Source organism: Pezoporus occidentalis, unplaced genomic scaffold (assembly GCF_034315485.1).
Source record: "Pezoporus occidentalis ecotype Australia unplaced genomic scaffold, CSIRO_AGI_Poc_V1 ctg18, whole genome shotgun sequence".
Taxonomy (NCBI): domain Eukaryota; kingdom Metazoa; phylum Chordata; class Aves; order Psittaciformes; family Psittacidae; genus Pezoporus; species Pezoporus occidentalis.
This window is the reverse complement of record NW_026913640.1, coordinates 9,969,662-9,983,854: the sequence shown is the minus strand read 5'-3', so window position 1 is coordinate 9,983,854 and position 14,193 is coordinate 9,969,662. Positions and strand designations below refer to the sequence as shown.

General features: G+C 37.7%; 1 protein-coding gene across 1 annotated transcript in view; it reads left to right on the top strand.

Annotated features, from left to right (window-relative positions):
* The window catches only part of DDX10 (DEAD-box helicase 10), a 174,742-nt gene that overhangs the window by 37,501 nt on the left and 123,048 nt on the right, over positions 1 to 14,193 (top strand). The window contains exons 12-13 of the mRNA XM_062615306.1: positions 1,412 to 1,500; positions 9,407 to 9,884. Coding sequence (XP_062471290.1) covers positions 1,412 to 1,500; positions 9,407 to 9,884 — 567 coding nt within the window. The remainder of the gene's footprint in view (positions 1 to 1,411; positions 1,501 to 9,406; positions 9,885 to 14,193) is intronic.

Here is a 14,193-nt window from a genome sequence, read left to right as displayed (position 1 = left end):
TGATTAATAATTTAATTTGAGCAAACAAGTGTGTTATTCCACACCTCATTTCAGTAGCAGTTGAATGGATTATGCTAGCACCTTCCACTGCTAAAATTAATTGAAAGACATAATCTAGACAGGAAACTTTACCCAACAGTTTAGCATTTGGAAAAATAAGCAAATGAAAATTTACTTCTATAATGAAGTGTTGGGCAGCTTGAAAAGTGTATCTCGTAGCTCTACATATCTTACAATTAATAGTTTTTATTTCAGTTTGCCAATGGGAGAAGTATGACTTTATGACATTAATTACTGTCTCTTTGTTCTTTTTGCCTTTGGAAATGTTTATTCTCTTTTAAGCATTGAAAGAATCCCCATAAGAAATCAATGCTCTCTAACTGCTGGGTCTTTTCTTCCTCTGTCTCAGGTTAACAAGAATTTTATTTTTTTTCAAATTCCACATGAATTATTAATACAATAATTTTCTCCGATAGGTGTCTGTAGGTAGCAGAACAAGGGTGTGATTATGGTATGCTTGAATATAACCCTATGAGCTGAATTTGCTATTGTTCCTAGTGTTGCTGGTTTAAGCGTTGTGGTAGGAGTTTTCGCATGTGTTAGAAATTAGGTTACGAACAACAGAAATCCAAGAATCTTTTCTGATACTTGAAATATTCCAGTATTTATACTGCTAATAATAGACAGAAATAAACTATATAAAAGAAACATGAGAAGAGTAGGAATCTCTCCTTTTGGGAAGAACGAAGGGAAAATGCAACACAAGATTAAGTTATGCAGTTATGTGGAGCTTCCAGTTTTCTTGGTTAAAGTCTGGGATTAATTGAAACTTCAACCTTGAATTGGTGTTAGTAGACATTGTATAGTGAATTTGTGTTGGTCCGCTGGGTTGCATTCGTTGTGCATATGTAATGAACTGATGACAAATGCAAGGTAATAATGAATTTCCGTAGGCCACAGTAAAAGTTGAATTGCTTTCTGTTAGAGGCTAAGATTAAGTCTGGACACCTCAGGTTGATAACAGCGCAGTCTGTTCTTGCTTCCATATGATTCAAATATCAGTGTAGCATGACAACATTCAGAAAAGCTGGGAGAAAAAGAAAGAACTAGTGATGTTTCCCTTTGACCAATTTGCTTTATGTTATTCCAGGGAAAACACTACAGACTGTTGGAAAATTCAGCCAATTAATGTGCATTAGTGAAATATTTGGATATTTGAAGTTCCATCATTTCTGTACTACTGATAAATTTTAGTTGATGGGTATTGTGTAAAAGAACTTTAGTCAAAATCAATATTAGACCTCTTCATAATGAAACTTTTGTATTCAGAGCAACAGCAGAATGTTAGTTTAATGTGTTGGAAATTGAATGGTTTCCCTTTTTTTATTGAATACTTTTATTTTTCTTTCAGTGTTTTGTATCCTACTTGCGTTCAGTTTACTTAATGAAGAATAAAGAAGTATTTGATGTTTTCAGATTGCCTCTAGCAGAATATGCCCTGTAAGTACGATCAGCTTGGAAAGTGAATGCTGCATAGTGAGTTTTGTGGTGTGTAATAGCTTTAAATAGCTGTTTTGAGTATGTTAACGTAGAATTGGACAATCTTGTAATGTATTTACAGTTTCATATCTATGCTGTGCTTTTGCATATTTTCAGGATATTCTAAATAGAAATTACATGTAAAACCAATGTATGTCTATAGAGAGAAATAACTCTTCTACCTTTGCTATAAACAATAGAAGACAAAACTTGTGAAGTAACAGTAAAGAATGATAGCTTTGGATTTTGTTGGTATTTTTTGTGTGTGTGGTTTTTTTTTGTTTGTTTTGTTTTTTGTTTCTTTTCCCCCCAGATTCACCCTTCAGCCTCGTGGCTAAATTGCCCACCTGTGAAGTATAGTATTTAAAAAGAAATGGTCATACCTAAAGGTGGTATATTGCAGTCTCCTTTTGAGTGCAATTTAGACATTGCTTCTTGGACATAAATTACTTTCAGAAGATTCCGTGTGCTTCGTAAAGATGAAATATCTGCACTGGACTGAATAGCATCTTTTTTACTATGTCTATTTTTGTACATATACGTGAATCATTCCACATTTTGTATGGGAGGGAAATTAATTTTGACAGGTTGACTTTACAGATGACAACCACCTGAGATTATTTGAAAACTTCACATCTTAAAACAATCTCATGGGATGTAGGGTAGTCAGAAGGGAGCAAGAAGATGCTCAAAGATGCATGGTAAATTAATTTTATGTCTGGAATTTCATATGGAGAAGACTTAAGTCTTCAAACTTGTCAACATGTGGCATAATGAACTAAAATATGACAAATTACTAGACTGTAAAACACCTGGTCTTCCTGTGCTGTGCTGCAATTAACATGATTGTGTTTTTTAAGGTACTTAAGCCTATTATAAAAGAAGCTTTCTTACTTTATGGACTTAGATGTTTTTTGAAAAGGAGAACTAATAGAAACTTGAAAAATTTCACTAGATACATTGCCTGCCTGTTCGCCTCTATGATTTGTCAGCATCTTTAAAACCTAAAAGCGTCTTAATAGGTCTACTATTCTGGATGTAAGGAGTAGTGGCAGAAGATAAGGGCTGAGAGGGATGACCAGACAAATTTAGCCAGTGTGTTAAGAAATCAACTGACAGATGGTAGTAATGCTGAATTTTCAGAATCCCAGTGCCTCTTTCTGAATTTCAGCATGGTGTGGCCATCTTGTATCTGATACTGATGTGGACAGAGTAGTCTACAGTTCTGTTCTTCTCAGGCCTCTGTTCCAGGATTTGGTTTTTCATCAAAGTCAGTTCTAATTCCAGCTTTGCAAAGTTAGTAGTAAGTCATTCCTGCATTAAAGTGAAGGAAACCAGACAGTTGTTTGGAGAGAGCAGGAGAGGTTTAGTCAAGGGTATGAAATATATGTAAGTGTAATCAAAAAGTCAGAACACAATAAATCTGGGAGATAATTTGGAGATTCTGCTCTAAATGAGCAGTTTGTTGGCTCTCTTCTTATGCACTCTTCAGACTGCTGGTCTACCTAAATACACTCTGTGGTCCCCTTTTCAATTCAGTGTGCATCCACTTATATAGTGGATCAGTCAGCTTAACTTATCTGAAAAGTCTACAAAGTCTGGTGTGTTTGAATTCTGCATTCAGAAGCGACCTTGCTTTACGTTCTGTGCACAAACTCGTGTCAAAGCCTGGATTCAGTATCTTTTCTTTTGTGTGTATTCTCTAGAAAATATTTCAGCCTTTCTGTGGAGATTTTCTGCTAACTTGATAGATGTTACTCCACTAAAAATCCTGCAGAGAAAATAGGCTGCTTAATGCTCCTGTCAGGTTTGTATTTCAGTCTGTCAGGCTGTTGTCCATTTTCTTCATTGCTCTTGCCTGGCATGTCTGTCCACAAAGATTCTTTTCATCTGTGTTCAGTCTGTAGAAAAGCAGTAGTCTTTTTGATTTTTATATATTATGTAGAATTACTATGTGTTTAGGAACAATATATTAAAGTGTGTGTGTGCATGTCTATACATTTATACACGTATGTATTCTTGAGACTGATCAGCTCTAAGCTATGGTATATTAGTATTCTCTCCAGTATCTTCACATTACAAATTGCTATCAAGAATAATTTGCTGGTGGAAGACTTGCAGATCTTGTGTTAATGTAGGCAGCCTTTAAGTTTGGTGAAGGAGAACCTTGATGCTTGCATAAAAGAGAAATTTGTCTTTTCATTGCAAAGGACAGCTTTGAAAACATAAGAAAATGTAAACAAACAACAGGGTGGAAAGGAATAATTAATTAGTCTGGCCTGTTGGTTAGGAGACAAGGTAAAAAGGATGCAGGGATCCCAGGCACTTTACTTTGTTAAATGCTAAGATATATACATACCAGGCTCCAGGGCAAATCTTAACAAGTGAGCATGCTGGATGGACACGTTAGTCACAGCTCTATGGGGCTGCAGGCAAAGTAATTTCCTCTGTGGATTTCCTCATGTCTTCCAGGAGGAATGTGCTGCATATTTTTATCTGTTTATCCCTGTATTAGTACATAGAGAATAAACAAAGTAGGTTGAAACCAAGTTATTTGTCAAATGTCTGATAGACACAACTTAGTACCCAGCTAATTTTGCAAGTATTGCTTACAGATCAGTGTTACAAAGCAGTGGGTGCTGTCAGGACTGAAGTGGGTGATGCCAGGATACATGATCCATCTGTCAGCATCAGTCTGTCCTCTCACTGAGGAGGGAAAGCACCCACTTCACTCTCACCACAGTGCCCCTGGCTGTGGATGTAGGCCTGACCCTGACTGGATGGCCAGGGCAAAGGCTTTTGTTTGTTACCTTGCTCCAGCTGCCATGAACAAGCACAGGGCTGCCTGTCACAGGCTGCTCCCAGGCAGCACCCAACACAGGCTTTGCACATCTCGTCATCCCTTCGCTGGTTCTGGGCCCTCCTTCTTGCTGCCCTTGTACTTCCTCTTCTACAAGCCCAGTCTCCTTACAGCTAAAGAGCCTGCCCCTAGTTACTTTTTCCCAGTTGTTTCCAGTCTTCATGCTCCTGTAGCCACAGTTACTATATTTCTCATGCTGTTACCTAGTTAATCTTAGCCTCATATGGTATTTGTATGAACCTCAGTGCTCCTTTCAATGATCTGTAGTTGGGGCTTTTCTCATGCAACTCCCCCTCAACCACCTGCAGGTCTATTCATCCCTTTGTGAGCTTTCTGTAACTACTTCTGTAAGCTTCTGAGCATTCTTGATCCTGCCATACAGATCTCTGCACAAGCTGCAGTCTCCTCTCTCAGAGTCCAGGGTCATTATTCTCTTAGTCATCACCCTTGCTTCTTCCAGGATCTTGATCTACCTTCTCTCATTTTACAGCCAAGCCAGCTATTGACCTTCACTCACCTTAGAAGTGAATGTACTTGCATATGCATGAGTAGCAGTTCCAGTAGAATGACTCTCAAAGTTGGCTAATCCAACTTACTTGGAGAAATGCACTTTAATGGATCTAGAAATGCTCCAGAAATCTGTTGCTTGTGCTTTGCTGTGTTGCCCTTTGAGCAGGTGTCAAGAGTGGCTCAAGTACCAAAAGCACCAGGGCTTGCAACTGCAATATGGAGGCTTCTTTTAGTTTTGTAAAGAAGACTCCATCTTGGTCTTCTAAGAGATTAGATTCCAACCATGACATCCCCTTTGGCCTTTTTGATCCTGACCCATAAAATCTTGATTAGCTTGGTGCTCATTATTAGTAGAGTAATTTGAGCTCCCCAAGGTGGAGGGATAAATGGGCTGGTAAAGTAAACAACACAGGAAAAGTAGTTTCTCTGTTCATTTTGGTTATTAATTAGACCATCTGGAAAGCCTATTAATTTGTATTTGTGTCACTTCACTTGATTTGATTTCCCCTGTTTTCAAATGGTTGCTCATCCTGCCTTCTGAAAACATTTCAAACGTTAAATGTAGATGTAGCATATATTGCAAGGCAAGTAATACACATTTCTTCTGAAATAGCTTGTGGGAGGTTTTAACCTTTTTCAGGCTATTTTCAGTTTTTGTCTGAAGCTGTTCTGCAGTGCAAGAAATCACTGTGCTGTGTTTTTATGGGTTCAGATAATTTCAAAGAGGTTCACTAATGGAATATATCTTATATTTAGTAAATGTAGTGACTTAGTATTAGAATGAGGCACTAACTTGTGTATAAATACTGTGCAGCAGTTCTGCCGAAGTGACCTCATCTTCCTTACAACTGGCTTATATCTCAAAAAGTGCTGGAAATCTTCTAGGTGCAAGTTAGGAGCTTCTGTGACACTTGAAAATTGAGATATTGTACTGGTCTTAAATTTCCTGTTTAATTTGTTTGTGCAGAGGCAGAATTTGCTGACAGTGTTGAAAATTCTGTCATTTTAAAGAGTTGAGACATTCCCAGCTTTTCACCCCATCCAGATAGAGGTATAGTGAAGTTACTGTGTTAGTGTAAGCATACGCAAGGTCTGTGTCTAAGCATAACTAACAAACTTCAGAAAAGGCAGTATTTTAAGTCTGATATATCATTCATTTGAATTAATTAAAATTAATTTCTAAAAATAAAATGTTTACTAATATTTGAATTTCCTTATTCAATAGCAAACAAAACTGGCATTCTGAAAGCTATACAGTGTTTTTTCTTTGGAGTTTTACTCTTTTGATTTATTTCCTGAAAATCTTTGTGTACTTGCTTTGAATTGAATGAAGGAGGTACCTGAACACTGCATGTGTTTTGTTCAGTTACAGCAATGCATTCCCTTCTCAATGTTAGGGAATAGCCACCTTAGTTTCTGTTGATGAATAAACTGTCAACTGTACATTTGTTTACAGTAGCAAAATAATCCATTGGTTTCAGTATTGCTTTTAGTAGCTGATTTAAGATGTCTGTCTAAAAGAGCTTGCTCTGAAGAAGTCATGTCACACCAAAATACGAAACAAGATTGTTTTTTGGTTTGTCAGCTGAATGGGTGTTGCCTTTTAAAAGCTACCATAGTCTGAGGACTACCTTGTGGTTTTAGCATGTTTTTAGCGTGTTAGAATTTATGAAATCTCACTAAATAACTTACCTGCTTTTTGTATGTCTTTATTGGAAAACCTTGTATATTTCTGATTCCAGAAGAGTGTGTAAAATGCTATCACTAAAATCAAAGAATATCTGTAACTTCAGTTGGAGTAGAATTGTGGTCTGACTGCCATCTAATGAATTAATGAAACTGATATTGCAATTCCTAGTTAATGGAAAGAAAGTCTAGTTCATATATTCAGGTTTTTTAGTATGAATCTAGATTTGGCAAATTATTAAGAAATAAATTCTAAAGAAACTCTTAGCAGTAATAAAGTATGTTTGCCCCAAGTTGTTCTTCATTTGAAATATACTATGGAAAAGAAGCAGTAATGAGACGAAATGCTGACTTTTCTTGGAGAGGTTTTGTAATTAAAAGTGTTGGGCATTCTCTGCAGACAACTTTAATCTTCTCTACTATTACTTTCTTACCAAATTTCACCTTAAAACCTTCTCTTTCCCTCAGGTCTGAGGGCTGTATTCCTTTGGTTCAGATGTCACTTGAATTCTTATTGCACTAGGTTTTTTTTTTTTGATAGGGTTGCTAGGCAGTGTAGAAAATTGGCCAACACTAACTGACAATTAATTTTATGCAATTATTAAAGTAAGACATCAGTGCAGAACAGCAATCTGTCAGGTGGGATTTCGTACCTGAATGAGAAAAGCTGTGGTGAAGTCTCCTCCACATCAGGGGCTGCTCTTTTTGACTTTTTTTCAGCTTCTCCTGTAAAGAGAATAGTTTCTTCACCTTGTCAAGCTTTTCTCTGCAGCTGTGATCCTGAGCTTTGATACTAGATGTGGAGACATAGAAGAGAAGCTGTGATGGAAATCAGAGTTCACAACCATGTGTACATTCTATCTGTCTGCATAAGAGAAGTGAACACAGATTGAGTAGTTTCCATACAGTACTATTTCTTGCAGTACTTTGTCACTGGTTTACAGCAACACTTTATGTAGAATAATGTTGTGAAATCTGAAAAAGCAAAAAAGTGGTTTTCTTGCAAATGTTTTTTTTTAGCTACTGATTGCCTTGCCAAGGAGATTGCACTTTCATTGACATCGTAGCAATCTCTTATATCTGTGTTTCATTGTGCCTGGTGTTATGGTGCAGTTCCAGGTTTGAATCTCCTCTAGCTGCTGTAGTGAAGCATTACATCTGCTTTGTTTGGTTATTTTTGTTTCAGTTAGTCAATAGGCCAAACTTCAACACATAGTTGCATTCCAGAGGTAATTAGGTTTAGCTGTCAAACACTGAAGCAAGTTTAAGATTTCTGGTTGCTCCAGTTTCAGTTCTCAAATGTGTTGTGTTAACCTTGCAGCAGTGCACTGTCAGTAAATGTGCAAAATACCCTGGATGACAAAACCTTCTTTTTTTTTTTTTTTTCATAAAACTCCATTTGCTTTATTACTACTATTAATTCCTTGTAGAATGGCAGTACTGGTTTATCAAAAATACTTAAGCAAAATGAACTTTACATTAAAATTAGACAGACTTCATTGAAAAAGTTGTTCCTTGTCCGAACAGTGTGGGCTGCTTTTTTGGGGGTGTATCCACTTCTCAGTGTGTTAGCTTGTGGCCACTACCTAAAACTGCCCTGTTTAACCACAGATGTGGTTGCATTTGGTTTCTTTCATGCTTGTTTGTTATTTAAGCAGGGTGCCTCTCCTGTTGACTACTCTGTCCCTTGGGCTACTCTTAACAGTTCAAGGCTCTCTGGAGCCTACTGTCCACTCTTGAAGCTCTGCAGTACCATTTGGATGCTTCACAGACTGCTCATAATGACATTTCCACCAGAAAGTACAGATTTGATTTTTCTCATGTGATGCAACTCAGGTTTCTTTATTCAGACCTGTGTGGTGAAGAGAAGACATAATGCTGTCTACTTGAAACGAGCAGCATTGAGAGGAGAGGTTGTGTAGAACTAAACAATCTGAATCGAGAGACTGGTCTTTTATATTTCTGTGTATATATGTAGCCATTTTAGTTGGTTAAATACTCCTTTGTTAAGTATACATACAAGCTCTGGCTATTACAAACTCACTATCACTTCTGTATTATGTGTTTTGAAATGTAGCTGTGGTCTCTGTGTGTTCCTTGCACAGTGCCAGTGTGCCCCTACATTTTTTATTCACCTAATGAGAAGATTCATAGGCTCTGAAAGAGGCTTAAATACTGCTTTTTTGAGCTTGGATTTGATAGGATCAGTTTTGATATGCCATGAAAGTAAGGTCTTGCTGTACAGTGATGCAGGCAGGAGAAATTTCCTTTGAGGGGAGAAGTGTCTTTTCCATAGGTTTTTCTGCATCACTCATTTATCCATACTGTGTTTGCTCTTCTAATCTTTCAGTCACCATAAGATGGTGGGGGTAATGTTTTGGCTGCATTCTTAGCAGTGAAGGACATTGAGAAGGGTCAGTGATGTCTCAGTCCTTGACATGACATCCATATATCCTCAATACCAAATTACATCGGTGTTTCTTCCACTGTATTTTACTGTGAATCATAGATAATCTGTTTTTGTCCACAGCTTTTCAGGTTCTTTCTTTGCTTTCTTTCCTGGGAGGATTTGTAACTGTTCTTAAGAGTTCTCAGTTGTTTCATCTTCCTTCTTCCCTTAATGTTAGCTTACAATTTTCAAGCTAGATTGTCTTGTTGTAGGCCAAATGCTGTTTTGTAAGAAGATTGGTCAAAATGTATTCATACAAGTAATTAAAATTGAATCAGTTGAGTCATTGATGAGGGCCTCTAATGTCAGATTTTGTGTGTCTGCCTTTCAGATTAATTTATTTGTTTTATTTCATGCTTTAGATCACTTGGTCTTGCAATGGCTCCTCGTGTGAGATTTCTTCAGAAAGTTCAGAAACAGCTATCTACAAAGGAGGCAGCTGATGGGACAGATCACTTGAAGGAGGCAGAGCAAAATAAAAATTCCCCCTCCTCAATGAATGAGGAAGAAGTGGAGAAATGTGGAATTAATTTCAGTGTCAAGGTGTCTGTTAACAAAACAAATCAAAAGGAGAGAAGGAAAGAAGGTGAAGAATGGTCTGCTTCCAGTGAAGGTGCTGCAGAAAGTGATGAGTCTGAGGATGAATCAAAAGAGGTATCGGAGGACGAGGAGGAAAAAGAAGTTCCTGTATCAAGTAGGGTACCAAACCCAGACTCTGTGCAGTTCTTTGAAGGTGATGATGATGACGACGACGACGATGATGATACTAAAGAACTTGATTTACTGACAGTGAAACAACGAGATGTTTTTGGTGTGGAAGATAAAGATAATCCAGCATCGGTAAGTGCACTTTACAGTAAGACTCGTGCATCTTGCTCCCAAAAGATAAGTGGTGTGACTTCCTCTTTTAACATTTTATGTTATTAGCATAAAATACTTTTATTAGCATAATTAATATTCTTGTAGTTGCTTTAATTTATGAATAACATGATTTGAATACCTGTGAAATTTTGACAGTTTTAATTCTCATTACTTGCTAATTTGCTTCTACCTCTCTAAATAGCTGCCACTTCCAGTCATAATTTTGATGTTGTACTGCCGCTCATGGCACCAGGAACCAAATTGCAATACATGATGAGGCGCTTACCGATACAAACCGTAACAAACAATATTTACAATAATGTAACCTTCAAACCATGACTTTTACTTTCAACAGGACCTTTGCTATTAGGAATTGAGCCAGTATCAGAGAGTGAGGGTGCACGCACTTTCCATAAAGCATGGTTGTAAAGCCCTATTAAAAGTATTCATGTAGATCTTTCATTTCCCTGGAGAGAGGCTTTATAATTCAGGATTTCTCTGTGCTTGGGTGTGTTGACAACTACTGCTTTCATTTAGTATTTAAATACACTGTTATAGTAAAAGTGCTCTTAAAATTTTATTATTTCTATAAAACAGCTTTAGTACATGTGTATTGTGAATTTTTTTGTGTATCCTTTGCTATATAGCTACTGTATCTCTGTAGTAAAGAGATCTAAATGCAATAACCATCTGGTTTAGCAAGATGTTTTTCTGAACTTAATGCATGTCAGGGGAGCCTCCTGTTAAGCAAAGTGTTTATTTTTCCAACTGGTATTTTAAATCTTTCTTTTTCTGTGCTGTTATTTAACAGCATAGGGCACTTGTCATGAGCCCACTAGCTGCATTTATAAGCAGTGTCTTTGCTTGTATAAACTAGTTTTGTCAGTTAGCTTTGTCAAGGATGAGCAGTTGCACGGTAACCTAACGACTGCCTGCACTCTCTCCTCTACTATGAGGAGCCGGCTGCAGGTTGACATCTTGTCTGAGAACTATGGGAAGAGGATGGTCCTGGAATTATCTTTCTGTTCCTGTTATTCTAAGCCTGAGCTGTCCTGCCCTGGCACAATGACTGCTGGGCAGTAGCTTATACTTACTAATAATTTTTGTTTATCTATTAATAAATTTCAGTTTCACGTAGAGAAGTGTCCTGGGTTCAGCAGTAGCAGTCATTTTTGGTGCAGTGCTGTGTTTTTGACTTTTGGCCTGGAAACAGTGCTGATAATACCAATGTTTTTAGTTGCTGCTCAGTAATGTTTACTCTGACCAAGGACTTTCTGAGTCTCATGCTCTGCCAGGGAGGAGGGGAAGCCAGGAGGAAGCAGAGACAGGACACCTGACCCAAGCTAGCCAAAGGGGTATTCCATACCACAGCACGTCATGCTTGGTATATAAACTGGGGGCAGTTACCCGGGAGGGTGAGATCACTGCTCGTGTTGGCCTGGGTATTGGTCAGCAGGTGGTGAGCGGTTGTATTCTCTTCTGCTGTTATTTACCTTATCATTATTATTATTGGTGGCAGCAGCAGTGGTTTGTGTTACACATTGGTTAGTGGACTGCTCTTGTCTCAACCCGTGGGAGTTACATTCTTTTGATTCTCCTTCCCATCCCTCCGGGAGCAGGGGGAGGAAGGCGGGGAGTGAGTGAGTGGCTGTGTGGTTTTCTGGGTTGCCGGCTGGGCTTAAACCACGAGAAGAAGAAATTGGTGTTTTGAAAGATTTTGGCCTTAAAGAATAATATTGTCACAGCTTTCTTAGTGCTTCTGCAATTTTCCATTCTGAAATACACAGACAATTTAATGTTGCTTTTGTATGTTGGAAAGTGATTTGGGAAGTTTTGTTCAGAAAATGGTAAAAGGAGAAACTTTGGTGTAAAAGAGCATCAAAGAACAAACAAAATTTTATGAAGAGTAGCAGTGATTTAGAAAGTAATTTGGAACCTCACTGGGTAACCTAACAGTTTTTCAGCATTAAACGTTTATAGACTAGTTTACACTCTGGCAAATCAGGCATTATTTTCTGTGATTTAGTGTTGATAAACTGCAGTAGGGGTTAGTGGTTTGTACTTGATGTGCAAGTGTGGGTGACCTTATATCCCCAAAACCTCTTGTACATGGGAGGCAAAATAATGAAATACTTACTCTTCTAAGCAAGTGTGAACAAAAAGGTGAAAGTTTCAAGATCGGTATCATTAAGAACATAAATATAATTTAACTGATCTCCTACAGAAATGCCTATGGTAGTGCAGTATGTAATTTTTAGACAGTAGAAATGCAGAGCATACTATGCTTAACTGTGGGAACTACCCTTGGAGTCTTGATTGATGTGTATGGTGGGTGTAGTGTTTCTTACCTTATGGTGCTGTGAAACTTGTTGGTAAATCATAGAATGCTTTAAATAAAAAGATTCTATTTTTAGTAGGAGTAAGAGAGTACAGGTTTCTGTCACTAACCATATATTTTAATGTTTTGGTATACAAATATGCATAATAGAAATTACATTGGAAGATTTAGGGATTGTGTGTCTTTTATTTCATATGTATACTTCAGCACCACATTTTGAGGATGTTAAAACCAAATTGGTAACTTGCAACACCTTCTGTATTTTTTTTTTTCCATTTATTGTCTGGATAAAAGTTTTGAAGTTATTATTGCTGCATTAAGGTAGATTAGTTAATATCCAAAGAATTAGAGGGAACTGATTCCTTGGGGTGTGAGAAGTGCTGAGCAGCGTGAGTGCAGTTTACCTGTTGCTGTGTCCTTCTAGGGAGGACTTGGGAACCAGTTTGACTGCAATGTAAAGGATCATTGCTGTATGATACAAGGATGAGGCAGTGCATTAATTGATAGTATCAAATGCTGCAGATTGTCTAGGAGTATGAACAAAGAATGTATACTCTGCTAGCTCAGTTAGGAGATGTTTTTTTTTCATTTTGTTAAATCTCTTCTGTGTGCTAAATAAGGTAGGAGTCCTGTGGAAACATTATTGTGTAATCATCTAACTGAGAGATTATAAATATGACCACAAAGGTTAAATTCAGTTTGCATTTATGCTGTTAATGTGTGTAATTGATTTTACAGTTTCACTATTTTTACATTACACTTCTTATTGACAGCAAAACAGCCCTGCTGCAATTGTTGAGCTTCAGGATGTTTTTGTAAATGGAACACTATGCTCAGTTTCATTTTTTGAATAGCTGTTGTTAAGGCATCATTGCATCCTCACCCTCGTGTCTTCTCTAGCCCCTCCAGTGGAAGAAGGAGCAAGGGGAGCTGTTAGGCTGGCTCCAGGTATCCTGTGTGGTGGTGTAGTGCCCTGGCCTTTGCATGTGGGGTGGGCTCGTCTGTCTTTGTAACAAGGGAAGGGAATGAGGCAGAAGGAGCAGGCTTTATTTACACTGAAGATGGAGCAGAACGGGATTTACGTGACTTTCTTAGCATAATTTGCTTTTGTTGAAAGTCCATGGTACCCAGCCTAGCAGTGAAAGGTAGGTCATGGTGTGAAGTCGGACACATACAGTTTAGTTCTAATAGCACAACTTCATTCCACTCTTTCCCCTTAGTGTGGCCCTTGGCTGTGTGTGTACCTTGTCTCCATCGTTTTGTAACAACAGATAGGAAGAAAACTCTGTTCTCTGCATTGCTGTATAGAAGAAGAAAACTTCGATAAGGTGAAAGACCTTGGCAGATACTACAACTTTGTTATGAGCTTCTGAGCTCATTTTTTAAGGAGGCACTCACTACTTGCCCTATTTATGAATTTTACTTAAGCATGTCAGGATTTTTACCTGGTGATATAACTCATCAAACTTATTTAGAAGTAGAATGTTCTTATGCATAATAAGAAAGTCAGCTGTATGCATAGAGCTGTTAGCAGTTATGCACTATTTAGCTATTGTGTTAACATTATGGAAATGATTCATTTAAAGTGTATTTAACAATATTAGCAGTATTGATGTTGCAAAGACTGTACATACTGCCTGGTTACAAACTAATTTTATGAAATTGATTGTTGCATTTGGAAATGCAAAGCTTATACTTGTTAAGCTTCAAGCATTATTTATTTTGAGAACGAAAGTTAAGCCTGTAGTAGCTTTTTTGTTTATACTTCAGTTTTAGTCATCTTGTCAGACTTATCACATACTGTTAGCCTTGTCTTCTGCTGTAGAATGTTCTGCTTTAGGGCAGAGAATATTGAACTATGGAGTTCTGAAGACTGTTGTGACTCCCTCCCTGCTCTTGTTTTAAGGGCCCCTAAAACTTTTCAACTTGGGCGTTTAGTGGCTGCTTGGA